The sequence below is a fragment of the Pundamilia nyererei genome, unplaced genomic scaffold (genome assembly GCF_000239375.1).
Source record: "Pundamilia nyererei isolate P.nyererei 1_Seehausen unplaced genomic scaffold, PunNye1.0 scaffold00038, whole genome shotgun sequence".
NCBI lineage: Eukaryota > Metazoa > Chordata > Actinopteri > Cichliformes > Cichlidae > Pundamilia > Pundamilia nyererei.
In genome coordinates this window covers 2,346,149-2,366,611 of record NW_005187439.1, presented here as the reverse complement: position 1 = coordinate 2,366,611, position 20,463 = coordinate 2,346,149, and the positions used below count along the sequence as shown (strand labels likewise).

The window sequence follows — 20,463 nt, the reverse complement described above, 5'->3', positions numbered from 1 at the left end:
GCTACGTCCAGATGAACAGAATCAACTATTTGGGATTTACTTACCTGGATGATTGAGCATGCATCAAGACTGCTCAGCTGTGTCTCATTTTCCATTAGCCCTCAATGTCTGTGTTTACGCCTCGCTTTTCCTTTGGCCTTTGTTGCACTGTACTGTAGTCTTCTGTTGCTTTTCCAGCCTTTGTTTGTAATCGTACTTGTGGATGGCTTTGCTTTGGCATTTTCATGGACTTTGTGTTTTTAGACGTCTTCATCGCATTGAATAAAGGTTTGTTCTTACTCTTCTTTGATATCTGTCAGCTTAAACAAGCAATAGCTTTTCAATGTTCACGTGCGAATAAAATATGGGTTTGTGAAATTTTTGAACCATTACATTCTGTTTTTATAAAGCATCACATTTAGAGTAGAAACAGCAAAGTTAAGCTCTTTTATGCTTGTGAAAGAGTTTATAAGTGTTTCAATCTGCAGCAGCACAGATGGGAAAGACAGTAAAATATAAGTAAAAGCAAAACCAGAAGCCCAGTGTGGGTGTGCGTACTCAACTGCGTAACTCAAAACTCCCAAGTTGCCTGATTGCGTCAAAAACTGCTTCTACTGGACGTGACCTCAATTTTAAACCAAGTAGGGGAAAAAAGACTCTTCTGCCTCTTTTTCTATTCATGTGGCTAAAACAAGATTTTTTCCTTCCCCTGCAGGCATGTTTTATTTTACTCACAGTTTCCATGGTTTTCTAAACACACGTATTCATAGGCTTTTCTTTCTTTAGATTTCTGTTTTTCATCTATTTATTTTCTGTGCATGAACATAGTGCATGTTTGGATGTGTATTGTTTTTTTTTTTTATAAAGATGATACTGCCCTGTCAGTCAAGCCCAGAGGAAAAACGCAGTTTACCTTCAGTTTAAAATCAACACAAGTGAACTGATGGAAAACGCTGCACCCTAATGAGTCACCAGATTTGCATTTCTCCTGCATATTTCCACACATTGCCCTGGATCTTTATTTCATTTGCATTTTGGTCATGTTCAGTGAGGTATATGCGATGCTGTTTGGAACTAAACAGCTAAAAAACTAAATCAAAGATCTCAAGAGGAAGAAAAAGTGAGAAACTACAAAATAGGCGCCCACTTATGTTAATGCATTTCTAACCACGCTGGTTCGGTTGTTATTACACTGCTGCATTACAAGTGGGAGGATTTAAGTTATGTATTTTCACACATTAACATTATTTCTCGGAAAGCTTCATGTTTTAAACATACTAAACGAACGAATCTCTGGTTCAGTTTCATGATGAGGTTTTACACTGAGGTAATATTTAGATTGTCAGATCTATCCAATACATTTGTCAAAGTATAATAAACCAAACGGCAGCCTCTGGCTTTGTTCGTTTGTTTTTCCCCAAAGCCTTTTAGTGAGCACAGACAACTGAGAAACTGATGTCAGCTTGTAGTCAGTTTTAGTCAGCTGTTGGTCACTCTTAATCCTTTTATTTTGTTAATCTTATTCATTGCATTATTATTGTCTATTTTACTCATGTTTTAATATTTAATATATATACTGATTTATTTTTATCTTCTTTTTCATTTATGTATTCATTTTATTGTTATTTATATTTGTTTCCTTGTCTGCTTAATGTATGGTTTTTAACTGCTATCTCTGTTTTATTATTGGAAAGCACTTTGGTCAACTTTGTTGTTTTTAAAGTGCTATATAAATAAAGTTGGATTGGATTGATGTCCCACACAGATTTAATACCTGTCCCACATATAGTTTGTTCAGACCTGCTTACCCTACACTTATCATCTGCTATATCTAGAGGGGTTAAGGTTTAGGCAAGCCTGTGGTTATCTGGTTTAAGTTTTTTTGGTTAGAGTTCTTCACCAACTTTGCTCAGCAAAACAAATCTTCATAGTTCATGCAGGTTTTCCAAGAGTGTGAGCCTAGGCTCTGAAAAATGTTTGTCCTGTCCACGTCTGACAGCTTTTTGATCTTCTTACTTATTTCTGAATAGCTGCCTTTAACTCAGAAAGTCCGATTACTGCCTACAGCGCAGCGTTTCCTCTGACAGGTACTTACACTCCATTCTTCTAAACCTGGCATCTGCCCAGGTGAGTCATACTATATTTCTGAAGCAGGTCCGATATTAACCAAGTGTAAGAAGGAAAAGAAGAGAAAAACGAACTTCCCCACCGTCATCGCACATTCACACCTTTCATATCACGTCACTTTACAACAAAACACGCATCAGCATTTTCCCCTGCCAACACTCTCCGGGCGATCCAGTTCTCAGCGCTGAACAAATGGCTTTGTGGCAGAGATAAGATAACTCAGGCGTCAGGGATTATTGACTGTGCAGCCTATAACTGAATATAAAACTAAAATGGTATTGATTTGGGCCCTTAAGAGTCCCTCTTTATGGCACAGTTACCATTTTTGAAGCACATGAAAAGGGATTCTAGAGTTATAAATGCCCTGCACACAATCAGGATGGTGGTATTCTCCTGTGTGCTGGATTTATACGAGACATTATCCTATATCATGCTTTCTTTCTCTGCTTCCCCTGCGATACATGAAATAGAAACTTATTTAATGAGAGTCATACAAGAAAATCAAGACACTAATGTGCCTCGGTGGAAGTAAATGAAATGTATTTCTTAGGGAGTCTGAGAGTGGGGATGGCGCCAGAGCTGACGGAAGAGCATACGCATGACATCATCTTTATTGGAAGTTACAGGTGTAATAAAAGCAGATGTAGAAGCTGTATGGTCCTGTGAGGCTGATCTCACCTCCACTAGCCCTCCTGTTGTGTGCACTCCCACCCCCTACTTCAGTGTTCCAGCCAGTCAGTTTTAACAGCTCTTAAATTAACACATGAAACATTTTTCACCACCAAATTCAGTTCAGTGGGTAGTTCAATCGTTCAGTGGGCCATTCAGTGGGTCAGAGGCCGGGGGGGTAACAAAGAGATGTAACAAAGTTGAACGAAACAGGTGCTCATCACTTTTATATGTTCAAGTGCATAGTGTGGAGGATGTCATAAGGCCTTGAGGCAATCCAATGTAAAACACAATGTTTAAGAGTTTTTGAATTTGTAAATCGGTCAGATGTGACCCAAACACAACAGGAAGACATGGATTTAAACATGCAGCTATTAAAGAAGCCCAACTTCCTTCTTTCCTCTGAAGTTGTGGTTAGCTCAGTCCCCTGAAAACAGTCCCTGTTTGACACCTCAGAATTATGGTGGAGAGTAGTCTTTTACCTAGAGCTGTGCGATATGACCAAAATCTCATCTCCCGATATAAGACATCTATCATCCCGATAACGATATAAATCACAAAAATGTAACATTTTCTGTAAATTCTGTTAATCTTGGGCAGCTCGACTTGCATTAAGTGTTTAAACTTGGTGCTGTGCACCTGTAGTCGAGCGTTTTAACCGATGCATGAAACGATAAACTTTTAGACATGAGTTGTAACGGCCGCCGTTTTCTTTGTGAGTATTTATTACGCGGCGTGCTGCGGGGAAAAGCCTGTTCTAACGTTTGCGTCTAAGGTTTATTTTCCAGTACCTGACGCCTCTTTTTTGCTTCTCATCCGTAAACACTCTGCACACTCTTTCACGGGATTTAATTTATTTTGAAAAGTCTCAACAGGATCTTGAGCTTTATTGTGAAAGGTTAATATGCAAAACAAAGAAGCGGACGGCGGAGCCACGCCATTGTTTTACCGTCGTGGTTGCTAACGACAACGCATATAAACAGTCGCTTGTCCGTCCGTAATGTGGTTATATGAAATATAAGAGAAAGAGAGAACTTTAACAAATATATATGTAGCCACTACAGCGACCATCAAAACGATGACAAAATATTGCCGTAAACAGTTTATTTTGCGACACCACGAAACAAAAGATAGCGTAAAATAAAACGATAGATGTTTTTATATCGTCATCCGATATATATCGTTATATCGAACAGCCCTACTTTTAACTGCTTTTGAAAAACTTCTTGGTGTACATTATTGTGACACTTAGCTCAAATAGCCTGCTTTAAAGCAGTGGTTAACCAGAAAGAAAGAACCCATTACAGCTGTTGTTACCTGACAGTTTTCCCAACAATATTAAATTCTCATATTAGTTTCCAGGAGGAACATTTCAGTGTTCCTCCTGGTCCTGAAACATAGTGGATGTTGGACTCTACCAGGGCCGCCCTCTGTCACCAATTTTGTGGATATAATCACTTTTGTACTTGTCTCAATATCTTTATGGTGAGAATTATCTAGTAAGGGGAGGTGGGAGCAGGAGATTGACAGATGGATTGGTGTAGTGTCGACAGTCAGGCTGATGCTGTGCTGACCTGTTGTGGTAAAAACAAAAAGAGTGAAGGCAAAACTGTTGATTTGCAGGTTCATCTAAACCCTCGCCACAAGATGGACGGACTACCTAAACTATGGTATGGTTTCATGAGCTGGGAAGATCCTTCAGATGCTCCAGTGTCCCTGTTGTAGCTGCTTCACAAAGCAGAAGACAAACATTTGCTGATGCTGCTGAGAGCCACTGAACAACGTTTGAAAGGAAGTGAGAGGAGCTGGAAATCTGGATATTTTTAGATCTAAATTAAATTAATATAATTTAATAATTTCTATACTTTATTTTATTTCTATCATTCTTTCGTTCAGTTTTCCTGTTTTAATATAATCAATATGTCATTTTAATGTTATTTTTATGTGTTTATGTTTCCTGAAAGCAAGTTCTGTTTTATTATTTTAACTACCTATTTTTTTTATTGTTAAATAGTTTTTTGCTGTGCACAGTCTCCGATCAATTTTACTTTTGTCCGTTGCTTGAAAAGCATTTTTAATTCCATCTGATTTGTCTGAAAAGTGCTAAAGACATAAAAAACAAAACACGAGACTAAAACACTAAATCAGGAAACAATTCAGCGTCATTTTGTAATGACACTCACAGTAATTATAGTATTTATGCATCAAACGCAGTGCATTCAATTCGCCTGAGCTGCAATTATCTGTGAGTACTTCCCTGGAGCAAAATGTAAAATAAAATAAAAAAAATAACACAATAAAATAATAACCCTTTTCACAATGCCGTGTCAATTGACTTCCACATTTAGCAATTTAATTACAAGCCAATGCTTTTATTCAACCTGTAAAATAACTATGATTCCCTGAGGGTCTAATTATGATGTAAGATTTCTGCAGGTCACCTATTTAATGTTTTCTAATGCAGATATTCAAAAAGACCTCTGTAAGTTCCCATGTTGCTTCCTACAATCTCACCTCGACTGTTTGCACTGCTAAAAATCAAGTACACAGTACTCAGTCCTGTCTATTTTCTCCATTTTCTCTGATTAACTGGTTTCAAGGTAAAAAAGTAACCAATACGTGAAATGAGAAAGTGCTACATGGCAAATGATAATAAAAAAAACAAGCCAGTTGTGCATTCAAAGCTGGGAAAAAAGTTATATTTCAACTAAACTGAGCAACACAATCAGCAGTAACCCATTTTAAACCGCTCGTATTCCTGCTGGCCTTCAGCATCAGCACTTGACAGATGCTTGAAAAGAGACATTCGCAGCATCTGTTGCCGTAGGCGCCAACGTTTCTTAAATGCGTTTCCATGGAGGGATTTTATTCTCAGTTGACCACGCAGAACAGAAAAGAAAAAAAAAAAGAACATGATCCCATGTCTTTCATTTCATTGTTGGCATGCTGTGTTTCTATGGTGATGCATTCATGTGTGCAGGCCTATTTTAAACCTCACATGTTCGGCTCCAGCACAATCATGATGCAAAAAAACTCTCGCAGCTGTAAGTTTTGAGTGAAAGCGTTCCACAAACACTCCTTTATTTGAAACTCAGATCTTTCTTCATCACTGGCTCAGAAGCTGATTGTCTTTACTTTAAAAGTCAAGCTTTAAAAAAAAAAAAGAAAGAGAGAGAGAGAAGAGAAGAGAAGAGGGCAAGAGAGCAAGAGGTATCAGGCTGGCCAGAGTGAAAGTACCGTTGGGAACTCTCATAGAGAGGAACTACAACAAGCCCTTTGCAAGAATTTGGCCGATTCCATCTGTTTATTATCTTTATGATACAACAGAGACTGAAGTAAAAGTCTACGGAGCTCCAGATTGTTGCAGAGTTCATTAATCTTTATACTAAAATGTTGAGATGAAGAACCAACAGTCTTTCAGGAGATCTATTGTGCTCATTTGCAACTTTGTATATTTCATTCTTAGACTGTATTTGCCTTCTTCAGTGGTTCACAGGTCAAGTTAAACATAATTTTGTAGCTTTACATCAAATTTCTTCTGACTGGCTGCTCCTTGCAAACTGAAGGTTTGAACAGCAGGTGCCTAGATCTAAGTGTGAACCTGTGTTCCTGAGAGGACCATATTAGGATATCCTCTCTCTGTGACATCATATAGAACGTAGATTTAAAGAAAACTGTGCTACACAAGGCTAAAATTAACACAGGCTCAGCAAAACCGGACACCAGGAGACTGGAAAAATAGTGCCTGGTCTGACTTTGGCATAAATAAAGGGGAAAAATAGTAAATATGCATTGAATATCCTACATTTACACACTGTAAAGCTTAGGTTACCCAGTAGTTTCATGCTGGCAAAGCTGGCTGTCAGTACTTTAGTGTTTAAAAGTAACACTTCTAACAGTGTGCAGCTGTACTGCAGATTTAGGTCACTTTCAGAAAACCAAACCCACATGCTCTTAATCTCTACACACACCTGACTCATCACTATCTCCCATCATGCACCTGAGGCCACTGGCATAAGTGGGAAATACAGACCTGTATCTTAGCACCCTTAGCATCTCAGGCTACATTTCACTGTGTGTTATACTTGTATAACTATGCATGTGACAAATAATAAAGAACCTAGAACCTACCTACCTAGCACCCATCTTGGCTGAGTCACTTTTGCCAGAGTCTGAGTCGCACACATGGAAACGTTAAAGCAGTAACTGAAACAAGTAACTGAAAGAAAGAGCTGAGTAACAAGTAACTGAATACTGGTCAATTAAAAGGAGTTAAACTGGGAGAAACACGTAATTTTTACAGGTACAATCTGTTGGTCTGTATCTCCAGCAGATGCGAACATTTCTGCAAAAACATCACAAATAACTTGCAAAATCTGGCAAATCTAGAAGGAACAGCTGCATATGTATGGGACTGGACTCTCTGTGCTTTTGAATACTGATGAAAGGAGAGACCCTCAAGATCCAACACAGACCAGGAGAAACAGAGTGTGACAGAGAGAGACGGACAGCAGGAGAATAAAAGGAGGCATCTCCGTCTGATGGCTGCTCTCGTGTGAACTCACAACTGAGAGGAAAAGCCTCAATTGCCCAAAGGAGTTGTGTAACAGTGATGGTAGCGCAGGATGGACCGAGGTAATCTGAGGCTCCGTGTGTGCGTGTGAGAAAGAGAAGAAATAATGTAGAAATGTTTTTTGGAAGCTATGAGTATAAGAATTAGAGCTCGTAGGGGCAGGTTGTGTGTATGTACGTGTGTGTGTGCATGTTTTTGTGTGTGTCCTGACTATGCAGAAATGATGACCCCGGTATTTCTGTGGCCCAGAAGTGCCAAAAGGCATCTTTTATTAACTAGAGTTTGGCTGAGCTTGACCCATTTGAGATTAGGTTGTGTGTGTCTCTGTTTCACCGTGTTTATTTTCTTGTGTGTTTGCATACATGTGCGTGTGGACATGAGCGAGCCGTGCATGTCCGCACACGTGCACGTACGAGTGGGGCTAAATCTTGTTGCCGTTTTACATCTCCAAACAATGCGCGTCATCAAAAACTGTAATTAAAAGTCGATTTTTTTCCCCCTCAGATTTTGTTTACCCCTCCACTATCTCCTCCATGCTGACTTCTCATCTTGTAAATATGCCTGTTTATAATCTATAGCCTGCAGCCCAGATAGGTAAAAACTCATTTCATTAACCAGGAAGAAGGAGGACAACATCAGAGGACACACACACACAAACTAATCTTACATTTTCTATTTATCTGCTGCTAAAGACAAGCAGCGTATTTTGGGGACAATGAAGGAGACGAGTGGGGAGGAAGTGAAGCGTAAGCTGGTGTTTATGAGAAAAGATCTCATGAAAATTCACCGTTATCTCCATGGATTTTTCTCTGAAACCGGGAGCCACAAACTCATTAAAAGTTTTTTTTTTAAAACACTAATGATAAAAAACTTTTATCCAGTAACTTGTAGGAGGGGAAGGGTCTAGTTAGGAATGTGTTTTTCTCTACTTTAAACTCCTATTTTAACTCACTTTATTCTGCAGATTTAGGTTATGGCCACCATTATTTTTTTTATTTTGATTTATTTGTTACACATTGGTGTAAAAATGTGTCTCTAAAAACTCAGCTTGTTTTCATTCCTATCAGATTTTGCTGTTTTGTCAAAGCCAATTACACCTCACAGTGCTTTGGCCTCAGTGCAGTGATGCATCAGGAATGATAATAGTGGATTCACACAGAATTCCTCAAATACACCTGCTTGTAAGGACCATTCACTATTACAGTTTATACTGAATTTTGTTCACTGAGCAATTTTTAAAAACCATTTTATGACCAAGCATTATGTTTCAATGTGGAGAGTTAACATTGTGAAAGGCAAGCATTATAACCTAAACTACAGCCGTTTCCTCCATCTGTGCAGCAAAAGATTATTAGTTCCATTTGTCACAGTTTCTTTTGATAAATGGGGATGAAAATGTATGCAAAAATATATTATATGCATGATAACCGTCAGCTCAGTGAAAACAAGCTACCATATAAAAGCCTTTTTATTGCATTTGTGGTTTATTTCGAGACAGCTGATTGGCTAACTAGAGCAGCTGCTATAATTCACATTATCGAATTAATCCTGCAGATTTTTCAGTTTCAGTCTGTCAGTAGGTTTGATTATTTGATGCCGGGGAGTTAATCAGCAACAAAAATCAGTTTTGATGCACTTTCAGAGAAACTGGTATTTTTATTTGTCTATAGGTTTGATGAATTTAATGCCAACATTCCCATCATTTAGGGAACTGGAAATAAGGGAAAATCTATTATAAGTGTCTTTTTATTCATACTAAAGGTCTCTTTGAACATCAGAGGTTTTCAGCACAGTCAATAGATGTTATTAGCTGCAGTCAGTCCCTTGCTATCACTGCAGCCTGAAACTAACAGGGTCTGTAGGTTTTCCTTTGTAACCAGTGATAACACAGATCTGTGCGAAGGAGTCGAACTTGAAAACTAACCGTGCACTACTCAGTGAGTGGGTGTCCTCACACACACAATTAGGATAATATTAACTGAGCTGACAACAACAAGATTGTCCCATTTTCACCTAATGTAACTTTTGTGATTTGATCAGACTGATGAAATCTAATTATTGGATCCTTAAGTGGATGGTATGTGAGTGAAACCTCCACCATGCCTCCATCCACTTTATGCTTATACTTTAACTGCCTGCTGTCCCTAGTAGAGAGTCGATAGAGGATACTGCTTACAGGTGATATGTATAAAAATGATAACAACTGATGTAAGAATTTCAATAGGGTGTTTAGATCTGAAATAAGTGTTCTGGGAAAAAAAGGACAAAACCTGCTTTATGTCCAACTGTTCCCATGGATATTGAAGATAAATTATCTAGAAGCCTGCAGAGTGAAATACAGTACAAGTACTTCATCGAGGAGTTTTTGGTGGCTACCCAAAAACTCAGTATGGAAAAATGAGATTTCATTTACTCAGAATAATGGACATTTTTCTTCAGCTAAATAGTTGTAATTAACATTAAAAAGCACAGATTTCTGCCCAGTAATGCAACACAGACCTATCGCCCTGACTGTATGTACTCACGAGTGTAGTCGCCCTGCCAAAGGCTTAAGCTAAGCCAGGAAAAACCCTGAAGTAGAAAGTGAAACCAACTCTAAGAGCATCTATTTTACAAAGATGACTGGCATTTCTGATGAATAATGCAGATTACTGGAGCTTCAGACACGCAGGAATTGGTATGTCTCTATGTGTGATCATGCAAAGCTAAGCGGGCAGAGCAAGGGACTCTCCCTGCCAAGGTTGGTAGTTCTACTCCCATGGGTGCCACTCGGAGTGACAAAACAGAGTGTTTGATGAAAGCTTTGCGCAAATGGCATATAAATGAGCATTAAACCATCCGTACTCTCTCTCACACACATTTACACACAGTCTGACTTACTGACGCACTCTCCAGAGATAGCATTAAGGAAATGCCCCTCTTGGCAGTTTGCCCTGCAGTGGCCACTCTGCAGGGACACCAGCGGGGGGCAGGCGATGCAGTCGGCCTGGGAGGGACCGGAGCAGGTCTGGCAGGAGGGATGGCACGCTGAGAGAGAGGGGGACAAAGACAGGTGATGACATACTACATATGCGCATGGAAACTCACAACACCACAGTTCAACTGGACTGCTTGGACGTGTTAGTGCTGTTGGAACACTCCGGTGGTCACTAAAAACAATGAAGTCTTTGGTTTGGAGTCTTCCTGCATACTGCATAGTGTTCATTTCTTATGTTATGATGCCATGCAGAGCAGGGACATAACTACTTTGTGACTGACAGGTTGCTGCCAGGCTCGGCTCAGCAGGCAATATCCTCTGTTTTTTCACTCAGTCAGACCGGCCACGAGGTACAGGGTGTGTATCCTTGATATACAGTTTGTAGGTTGTTCATTAGCCACTCTTTAATTTTGCCTCATGCATGGTGCAGGGTGGATGGTGTACAGCAGGTTTGTCAGAGCTTAATTTCTTGTTGGCTTTTAACAAACAGCTGGCTTCAGGAGATGGAGACAGAGCTGATGGAATAAAGCACTGCAGAGTTGATGCTAATGCTTTCTGGCTTTGTCGTTATGAGCCACAACTTTCACATTACACGTCATTTGGTGCATTTAAGCAACACACAGCGTTCTTATTGCCTCACATTAAAAGTCACCAACGCCACTTGTAGCAAACGTTTATTCTCATCTACACTGAAACACAATCCTTCTTCTGGGTACTTTCTAATGAGCCAGTCAGTACTGAAGGAGATAAGGCCAAGTCAGCAAGCAGAGCCCATTTATTGTGTAATCCCAGACGATGTGAGTGCATCGCTCTTCTTAACTGTCTTGGTATTCATCTTCATCGGTCAATTACTGAAGCCAGGTTTAAATATGTGATCCACTGAGGTCTTCAAAAAGTTTTTTTCTTGTTGTTTTTTTTTTTTCAAGATAAACAATAAAATTTAGCACATTTAAAAAAGACCAAAGAATAAAGCTGGTAAATGGAAGATAGGAAGGGTCATCTTGTTTCAAATGAGGTCAGAGTCAATACACCGAGCTGAGGTAATGAGTTGGAGATTAGAGCAAATGGATTTTCATTAAGTAGGCGAGTCACAGAGGGGCGGGGGATAGATGGGAAGAAGAGCCCAGCTAAGGTTAACATGTGTTCACTAAGGGCCACACTGAGGAATGAGAGTCATTTAATGGGTCAGATATATAAAGTTTGGACAAATATAGTAATAAATTCTGATTACCGCTCTGCAAGACAGCTACATGCATCCAAATCACAGTTATCTGTAGCACTCGCATACATTTCACAGCTAGGATATTTATAGGATACTTACAGGATATTAACAAAACCAAATAAATCTGTGTATGTAAGATAAAAATGATGAATTTTTTATTTTATTCTTTCACATGTCTGTAAGTCTTGCCAGTTCGGCTTTACAGGCAAAACCATCACAACTTATTAGCTGTATAAATCTTTGATCCTGTGCTTCGGTGGTGCTGTGGCTTAGTTGGTTAAAGCACCTGTCTAGTAAACAGGAGATCTTGGGTTTGAATCCTAGCAGTGCCTTTGGGGCAGGGATAGCTCAGTAGGTGGAATTGTCACCCCATGATCGGAAGGTCGGGGGTTCGAATCCACTGAACGGGTACCCCTGAGCAAGGTACCGTCCCTACACACTGCTCCCCGGTGTGCCTGCTTAGTGGCTGCCCACTGCTTCACTGAGTGAATGGGTCAAATGCAAAGAGAGTAATTTTTTTTGGGTCATACTGAATAAAACACTAGTTATTAGCCTTGTGTTGATGTGGTCGTGAGAACCAGCACCCATCTCTTTTCTCAGTCTCGGGTTTTAAACACCGGCAAATAAAGGAAATCATGAAACAGGTGAGTGAATCAAGAATAAAGGCCTAGAACAAAGATGGATTTGCCACACGTTTGCCATTGTTTCACTTCCTTTTTTAAGGAGCAGTTAACCTTGAGACCATTTTTGCAAAGTAAAGACTTTTTTTTTGTGTGTTTTACTGTTAAGGTTAGAATTTAGGCTAAGCAATACTATGACACTGAGTGTGACTCAATAGTACAAAAGCAGATATGTGTGTGTGTATGTGCTCTCACCTTGGCATTGGTTGTCCTGAATAAGGAAGCCTTGTGGGCATGTGGGGACACAGCGGCCTTCGTACAGGCTGGACGGGGAGGGACAGGACGTACAGTTGTCTGCAGATGGCCCAGCACACTGCCAGCAGGAGGGATGACACTCTGAAGAGGACACAAAGAGCAGCGACATGGTCACCATGAAAAAAAGAAGTATAAAGGAGAAAGAGAGGAGGAGGCTCAATCCCCAGCTGTGCCTTCTTCACTATAGCACAGCCACAACAGAAAAATGAAAAGATGAGTGGATGGCACTTTTGTTCTAGAAATGGGTTTTGGGAGTTGAATTAAAAGGAGATGGACCAACTTTTGAGATTTTGCTATTGTCACAATAACTAAATCTCAAGAAAAACTTTATCACAAGCTGGAGCCAAACAGTATCCAATGAACGACTGGAGTTCCTTATATAAACTTCTGGGACTAACTTTATAAATTGCCCAGCTTACAGTTTTCAACCGATCCTCTCTGCTAACATCGCAAAGCAGTTTTTGCTAAATTCGTACAGTAGCTACGTTACAGTGAAGCGTTACCTCAGCTTGCTTGATGAATATAGTTGGTATCTGCTGTTGTATGCTTCTTAACCTTCAAGTCAAGTCAAGTTTAAAAAACCCCAACTTAGTTTATACAAGCTGTTCTAGCAGGCATATTATTACAGTTTTAAACTACATACCCTATGTACCGAACTGCAACATCACAGTACTGTACAGGATATGTAGGCAAAAGAGTCTTGAAGGCAGATCACTAAGTTCTGCTGATAATTTTAAAACTAAAAGAAGTACTAAACCAGGTTGAGGGAAGTGCATTTGTTTGTACACAGTTTATATACAGCCACTTATTTAGGAGTCATGCATTAATGCAACTTAAAACTGAGTCCTGTTTCGTAAATGCTCATCCTTCTCAGGGTCTCGTAGAACTGAAGCATGCTGACAAAGAGGCAAGAGTCAGGGTACACTAAGACAGAGACTAAGACAGAGACTCCTATTCCTGTAAAGTTATACAGTAAAAAAGAAACACAGCCCATTTGACTGTGTCTGAACTGAATTCAATTTCCACCACTGTTCCTGCTATTTTACTGCCACTTTACTGTACCTTGGTCCTTCCCTGCTGGCATGCAGTAATCTGATTCTCAGGAGCTTTTAGTCAGCTCCGTCAGCCAGAAGTAATGTAACACTCAGATAAGGCCAGCAGCATGATTCCCCAATCAGAAGTTACGCATTAACACCAGAGTCAGTGCCAGCCCAGAGAGCCTCCTCCAAGGCGGACACACGCCAACCAAGATGCAAATCTATAACATGCTCCACTGTTTCATTTGGACTGCTGAGATCAAAACAAACCTTCCACACGGGTCATTGTAAAACACATCAGAAGATTTTAAACTGCATAAATTATAGGTGAACTTTTTAAAGCCGTCACGGTATCTCGGCTTCTAAACGAAGGACTAATTAATGAGAACTACAACTAAGAAACTGCTGATGAACAGAAAAGGATCAGCAGATGATCCTGCACAGAAAAGACATCTGTGAGAGCTGCTCATAGGTTACATTTTAAATTATTATTGTTCATTGCAGTTTGTCACTGATGGCTGGTTACTGGTGCAAATTCCAGGTTTGTGTTGCTTAGCAACCCTCTAATTATTTACTATCCTGTCATCTGTCAATTAACCGTATCCTATAGTCTGATGAATGGTCACTTCCATTGCTTGCCTTACATTTAAGCCCTGTTTAACTGAGGATTTCACACTGCCTTTTTCACAGAGACAGCTGTAATTTCACCTGCAGTCACTGAATTGCTAGCCTCTGGTCGCCAAATCACTGCTAGTGGCTTCCTGTGTAGACACAACTTTAGTTAAGCTGTGATAGGCCCAGGCTACTGGGTGATCGCCATGATGATGATGCCATGATTATTTCTTCTCCACTTCCCTCTTTTCACTCTTCTCCGGTCATGGAACATGGATGCCCCTCTCCTGAGCCCGGTTCTGCAGGTTTCTGTTCTTTCCCATCATTATCAAGTGCTGCCCACAAGGAACTGTCATGGTTATTGGGTTTCTCTCTTCAATATTGTTGCACCCTGAGGTGACTGCTGCAATCAACTGGTGTATTTTATATTAAATTAAACTGGGTAGAATTTAATGATTTTATGGACTTAAATAACACTAAGAACAAATAGTTGGAAGACTTGTTGGATCCACTTTGCTTATTTGTTTTATTTATAGATCGTTTTTTTACTGCATACAGTAGGGCAGAGCTTAAAAAAGTACATTTTAAAGGCCTAAAAGTTACGGCAAAATAAATGACACTAAACTCAGCAAAGGGAAATTTTGGAACTGATCAAAAGTTAAGGGAAAACTAGATACTTTTTAAGAATAAAGACAAATAAGACAATCCATGATAAACTTTCTTCTAAAAAAACTCAAAAAACTACCACTAATACTACTTCTAATAAGACATTTTTGGGCCTCTGCTGGTGAGCAGCCTCATTTGATTTGACCAAAAGTGCTTCCTAATGCAACTTTACATTGTTAAATGTAGCTCCATATGCAGATTACCCTGCTTTTCTATATATATGCACTTCCTAGTTTATTTAGCCTTCACTTACATGCCCCCACACTGATCACCCAACACAGCAGCTGCCCTGAAACAGGCATTTTGTGCAGCCTTTGATGTCTGCTTTGGCACCATGAAGACAAATAGCTGAGCAATGCTATCAGCTCTGGCAGCTGAGAGGGGTTCATGCTGCTGGCGGGGGTTCGAATGAAAGACAAAAGGCCTGTCATCAACTGGCTAGCAGCACCAGGTGTGTGCGTGCGTGCCTGTGTGTGTGTGTATGCACTACCGGTCTTGTTTTTTTTAGTATATTTACACTGGACTATGTGTGTTTATAATTACTCCTCTTTGGATTCTTTCAGAGGGCTGTCAGCTGCATCCGGGTCTTGTGTACACACTGCATGACAGCACTGGCAGGTAGCTCTACCTGAGCCAACACGACTGCGTGTCTGTGTGTGTGTGTGTGTGTGTGTGTGTGTGTGTGTGTGTGTGTGTGTGTGTGTGCACACGCGCAAAAACATTTACCCTGTGGGACCATCTCAGTGTCAGAGCAAGGACTTTTAAAGTCACACGGTTGTCAGCCGAAACTGTCGGTCTGACATCCCATCATCGCCCACCGTCTCCCTGCCGCCTACCCGTAATCCCTCTTGTTCTTCCTCGTCAACTATGGCAGCTTAATTGGTAGAAGAGATGAGACGACATCCAATATGTTTATGATCGAGTTTACCACCCACAAATGCGCTTATTCATCCAACAACATGCAAAAACACATGACAAATAAATAAATAAATCAATCAAAATCAGCTCATCTTGCCAATCACAAGCTACCCAGAAATCTTCACATCAACGGTCCAAAAACAAACGCAGACTCAGAGGCAGATTAAGCAGGCCTGCTGTCAAACTTATGTCATTAATACGGGGAGTGAATAAGAGTGATAGGACGCCTCTCGCTCTTTTATTGCAGCTTGGATATCTAATTTGTTCCAGGAAGGAGAGCGCATATTGATTCCTGTAGTAGCCGAATTCATGTGCGCAGGCGTTCTCATCACACATTATCTGGTGCACGAGCTCAGAGAATCACATTCATTACTTTGTTTTGTGCTGATAGGGTCATAATTCGAGGTGGGCGCAGTCGATGAGATTGTGATTTAGTTTGGGGGTGTGAGCGCTCCTTAATGCTTTCCATAAATGATTCTCCTGGTACAGTACAGAGCTTATCATTTCATAAGTGCGGCAGCATGTGCCGCAGAAACACAGGTGGATGGTTATATCTCATTCCTCGGAAGTGTCTAAGGTGTCACTCATATTGATTCCGCTGCGTTATGGGATGCTCGAAATCAGCCCATTTCTATGAGGAGCAATTTGGAGGAAATGGCAACAACAACTGCTGCAAGAGCCGAGTTACAAATACATCAGGGAAAAAATTATAGGAAACTGTGCTCCTGAACAGGTTTCATTGATATGAATGACATGTAAGCTGTTTAATCCGCCCAATTAAAGTGCAGAAAATGTTTATTTGTTAAGCTGGTTATGTCAAACATCAGGTTTCCATCAATCAAATTTTCCCCCTCGCAGTTTTCATTCTGGTCATGTGCTGCAGAGTTGCAGTGGAGGATAGCTGTGATCATTGGGGCCAATAATCACCCTATAAGAAAAAATTCAGAAGCCTATCTGTGCGTTTATGTCTTTGCATACCTAAATGACTCTGGTAGAATGCCTAACACTTGCAGTTAGGTTCCCAAAGAGAGCTGGGAACCATGGGGAGTATGTATTAGGACTGGAATAATGTGCTTTTACACTAGTTGGCGTCAGATGTTGCCTGTGTCTTTTGGCTCTGGTGCCTTGATGCACCAGCGGAAACGTGTCATTATTGGTTATGGTTGAACATGTTTCGACAGCAAAGCCTACACAGAGCTACAGCTACGTCGTGGTCTGGAGTAATGAGGTGACAAACACCTTTAATCTTAATGCTGAATATCATATGTCATAAAAACACATCTCAGAATTTCAGCCCAGCCTTGTAGCGCAGTCCAAATAGAAAACATTAGCATACATATGACCATCTGCCAATTTTTTCAGCTGCATATCTTGCAGCTTAATGGTATTTCAATCAATAACTGCGACAGTTAAAGTCAAACACGGTCAAAGTTATTCCAGCACATGTTAGGCGCACGCTAACTCTCCTCGTGTGTCACGGTGTGCTGCACCTCAACCTGCGCATCGAGCAGCGTTAAGCCTCCTACACACAAACTGTCTCTGTCTGCACTGAATGGAGAACGTGGGGATTTACAACCTGGAATTTACTCTCAGACGTCTGATGGCTCACAGGCCCCAGCCTCCTTTAAGGACAGTAGCTACGGGGGAGGTCTGGTTATCTGTCAGAGCGCCACACTCTCACACACACTCACACACACACAGAAACTTGTACAACAGCATGTATTGTTCTCAGCCGTACGACTGAACCCACTGACACTCCACTGAGGGAAACCTTTGTTAGTGAGAATGGAGGCAGAGAGGAGCGACTCCTTTACATATTACTGTGAATAGAGCTTAAATGACGTGCCATTTATTGAATTGATCTTCAGCTAAATTTGTGTTCATCTGACAAAAGGAGGCTTAGTGTGAACCTGGCACCCACACAATAGACACAATAACTCTGCTGACTTCAAATTCAGGTTTTCTGTATAACAAGAAAAACTGTCATTTTCTCATATGTCAGCAGGTAACATAGAAATCCAATATTTAATTAATGTGGCTTAAATATATATTTTTTCCCCACACAAAAAAAATCAGCAAAGAGAGGAACAACATGCGTACAATAAAAAGAAAGTTGTGAGATCTACACTTTCTACCTGCAGCCTTCATCGGGGTCAATAACACCTAATTGAACATGCTTTGTGAAGAGTGCGGGCGGGCGTGTTTTTGTGATCGGTTCAGCCTCACTGATGCCTGAACTCACCGGAGACTCTGTGACTCGCCATCATTTCCCCGTCTCTCTCCATTTCCCTCTGCCATCATTTCTGAGGTCGATTCAGGCTGAAACATTTCCAGCACACGCAGGCACGTCTCTCCTCTCAGTTTGTGCTGCCATCAGAGAATTTGCATCCAGTCTTTCTATTGACTTTATGTGTAATCGCACCGTGTCTGAAATTCACTTTGCATTCAGATCACTTAGACTGCTTTGCCTTCATGTGTTTTGCAAGTAGAATTTGTTCCAGTTATACCACCACTTTACTTTATGGAGCTTAACATTGTGTTTGCAACTTGAGTCTATAGAACCAAGTTAGCAGCTCTACTACTTAGTGTGCTTTTTGATTTAATCAGTCATTTTCACAAATGGACTATGGACAATGTCAGGAGAATCAGATCTAAGCAGAACAGCAGACAGTATCATGCACTCACACTTATCCTGGGGACAGGAAGGTGTGCCAAATAAAACCATTTGCAGATTCCCACACATTTTTCTTTAAACTGGCACATCAGCTAATCACATCAGCTAATGATGGACACCTGTGTCAGTCACAGGTAGTAAGTCAGATATCATTTGTATTTTCCACTTCCTCACTTGGTTTGTGTTTAGACTTCCTTTTGCTCGTTAGGCACTAACGAGGCACTAGAAACTATTAAATTCTAACCTCAGCTAAAATCTCAAGTCAAGTCAAGTCAAGTCAAGTCAACTTTATTTGTCAATTCTGCCACATGTACAGGACATACAGAGAATAGAAATTTCGTTACTCTCAAACCCCTCAAACCCCTACTCACAATAACAATTTTGCAATGGAGTAAAAATTTAAGGGGCCACAAATGCTACACCCTCTGGGGAGTGGTATGCACACTCACCAGCTACACCTCATTTGTACTGAGCTGCACATTTCTCGGAGATTTTGGTCCACGTGAACACAGAAATCTGCCATTTCGCCTTATCTCAAAGGTTCTCTGCTGAACTGAGGTCTGATGACTGCGGAGGCCAGTTTTAACTTCAGTGGATCACATTGACAATGAGACAGTGGCTACACGCCTAAATGCAGGGAGTTACTGCCACGTGATCGGCTGATTAGACATTTGGGTCTACAAGCAGTTGAACGTACCTATTAAAGCGGTCAGAGAGTGTATTTGTTCAGAAATAGAGAGGAACCGACGAAGATAACAGGCTGGAGCGTCAGAAATAACTGGTCTACCCTCTGCAAAGTTACAGCAACCTTTTAACTTTGATACTTTTAAATATTTTCTGCTATTTTACATCCAACCACATCTTCCACAAGATTAAAGGAAAAAGACTCATCCAGGTGCTGATTTCACTGTTTTTCAAACACTGGTGGTGTCATGGCTGCCGTGCCTTCTGTTAACTGTGTGTATACATGCACGTCTTGCTACTAACTGAACTTCCATTTAGTGACAATAGCTTCAGACACTTTTCTTAAAACCACTTTAGAGTCTACATCGGTTTAGTGTCGGTCCCAAGTGATCACAGAGACGAATGAGCGTTAGAGGACACTCCAATCCCACTCATTGATTTGTAATTGTGCCCCCCAGGATGATTAAGGAAATTCAATACTGCTAAGGGCTATTCAATTCCAGGTAAAGTAAACAAAATTTTCTTGGCTGCCTGAACTTAAAAACAAATTGTCGTGAGGAGACAAATCAAGCTATTACTTAAATGGCTTTTGGCTTAACATCCCTAAAAGCAAAGTGAGTGCAAGGATATATTTGCAGAGTGTTCAAGCGTGACGCAAAATGAGGATTTTTCTTTCTTTTTATTCAGGTTGTTCGAGCCCACAGGTCCAAAACGCCCCTTACTTAAGCTTAAGAAGCACGAGAGCTAACTTTTGACTCATTTCATCACTTTAATGCAAACTCGAGTTTAAGAACTGTGTCCATTTGTAGCAGCAAACCAACAGTGCTTTTTACCTCGCTTATATTCATTAACTGGCCTAATGTAAGAAACCACACAGGAAAAGTATTAACAACGTGAGCAACAAATTACAGTTTCCGAGCTGCGAGGGGAACTTCAGCTAACAGGAAACTATGAAGACATTCCTCAGAGCAGCCTGTAATTGACGTGCTCACTGAACTGCACTCACGCTTTGAAACACAGCTGTTGAGCTGCTGTAAACAGACGAGGATTTATCCGCGGCACTGTGGGAAATCCCAACAATCCAAGAGCGCAGCTTGCCTCGTTTTCTGCGCTCGGTTGTCTCGTCTCCACAAACTGCTTGGAAGTTGGAAGTTTCGGCCATAGGCAACAGTGTACTTCAGTTGTGAATATAGCGGTAAAACTCTGCATTTTCATTTCCTTCAGCGATGTGCTGACTGTTCACATCAGTCCAAATAAAATCTCTGCAAACCTGAATAAGTAAAGAAGAAAGCGGTTCATAAAAGCACTCATCGCTTCATCACTTCTCACTTACTGCTGAAATATTCATTAGATAACATTTTGTTCTTCATCAGTGAGGTATTTGAGGGGC

The 20,463-nt window shown here is 40.6% G+C and overlaps 1 protein-coding gene and 1 non-coding gene across 2 annotated transcripts in view; one reads left to right on the top strand and one right to left on the bottom strand.

Moving 5' to 3' along the window:
- The window catches only part of fras1 (Fraser extracellular matrix complex subunit 1), a 164,668-nt gene that overhangs the window by 120,686 nt on the left and 23,519 nt on the right, over positions 1 to 20,463 (bottom strand). The window contains exons 8-9 of the mRNA XM_013910201.1: positions 12,423 to 12,563; positions 10,229 to 10,375 (exon numbers count right to left, since the gene is read on the bottom strand). Of these exons, the coding sequence (XP_013765655.1) occupies positions 10,229 to 10,375; positions 12,423 to 12,563 (288 nt within the window). The remainder of the gene's footprint in view (positions 1 to 10,228; positions 10,376 to 12,422; positions 12,564 to 20,463) is intronic.
- Positions 11,806 to 11,879, top strand: trnat-agu (transfer RNA threonine (anticodon AGU)). The gene has a single exon. It is a non-coding gene; the product is annotated as a tRNA-Thr (tRNA).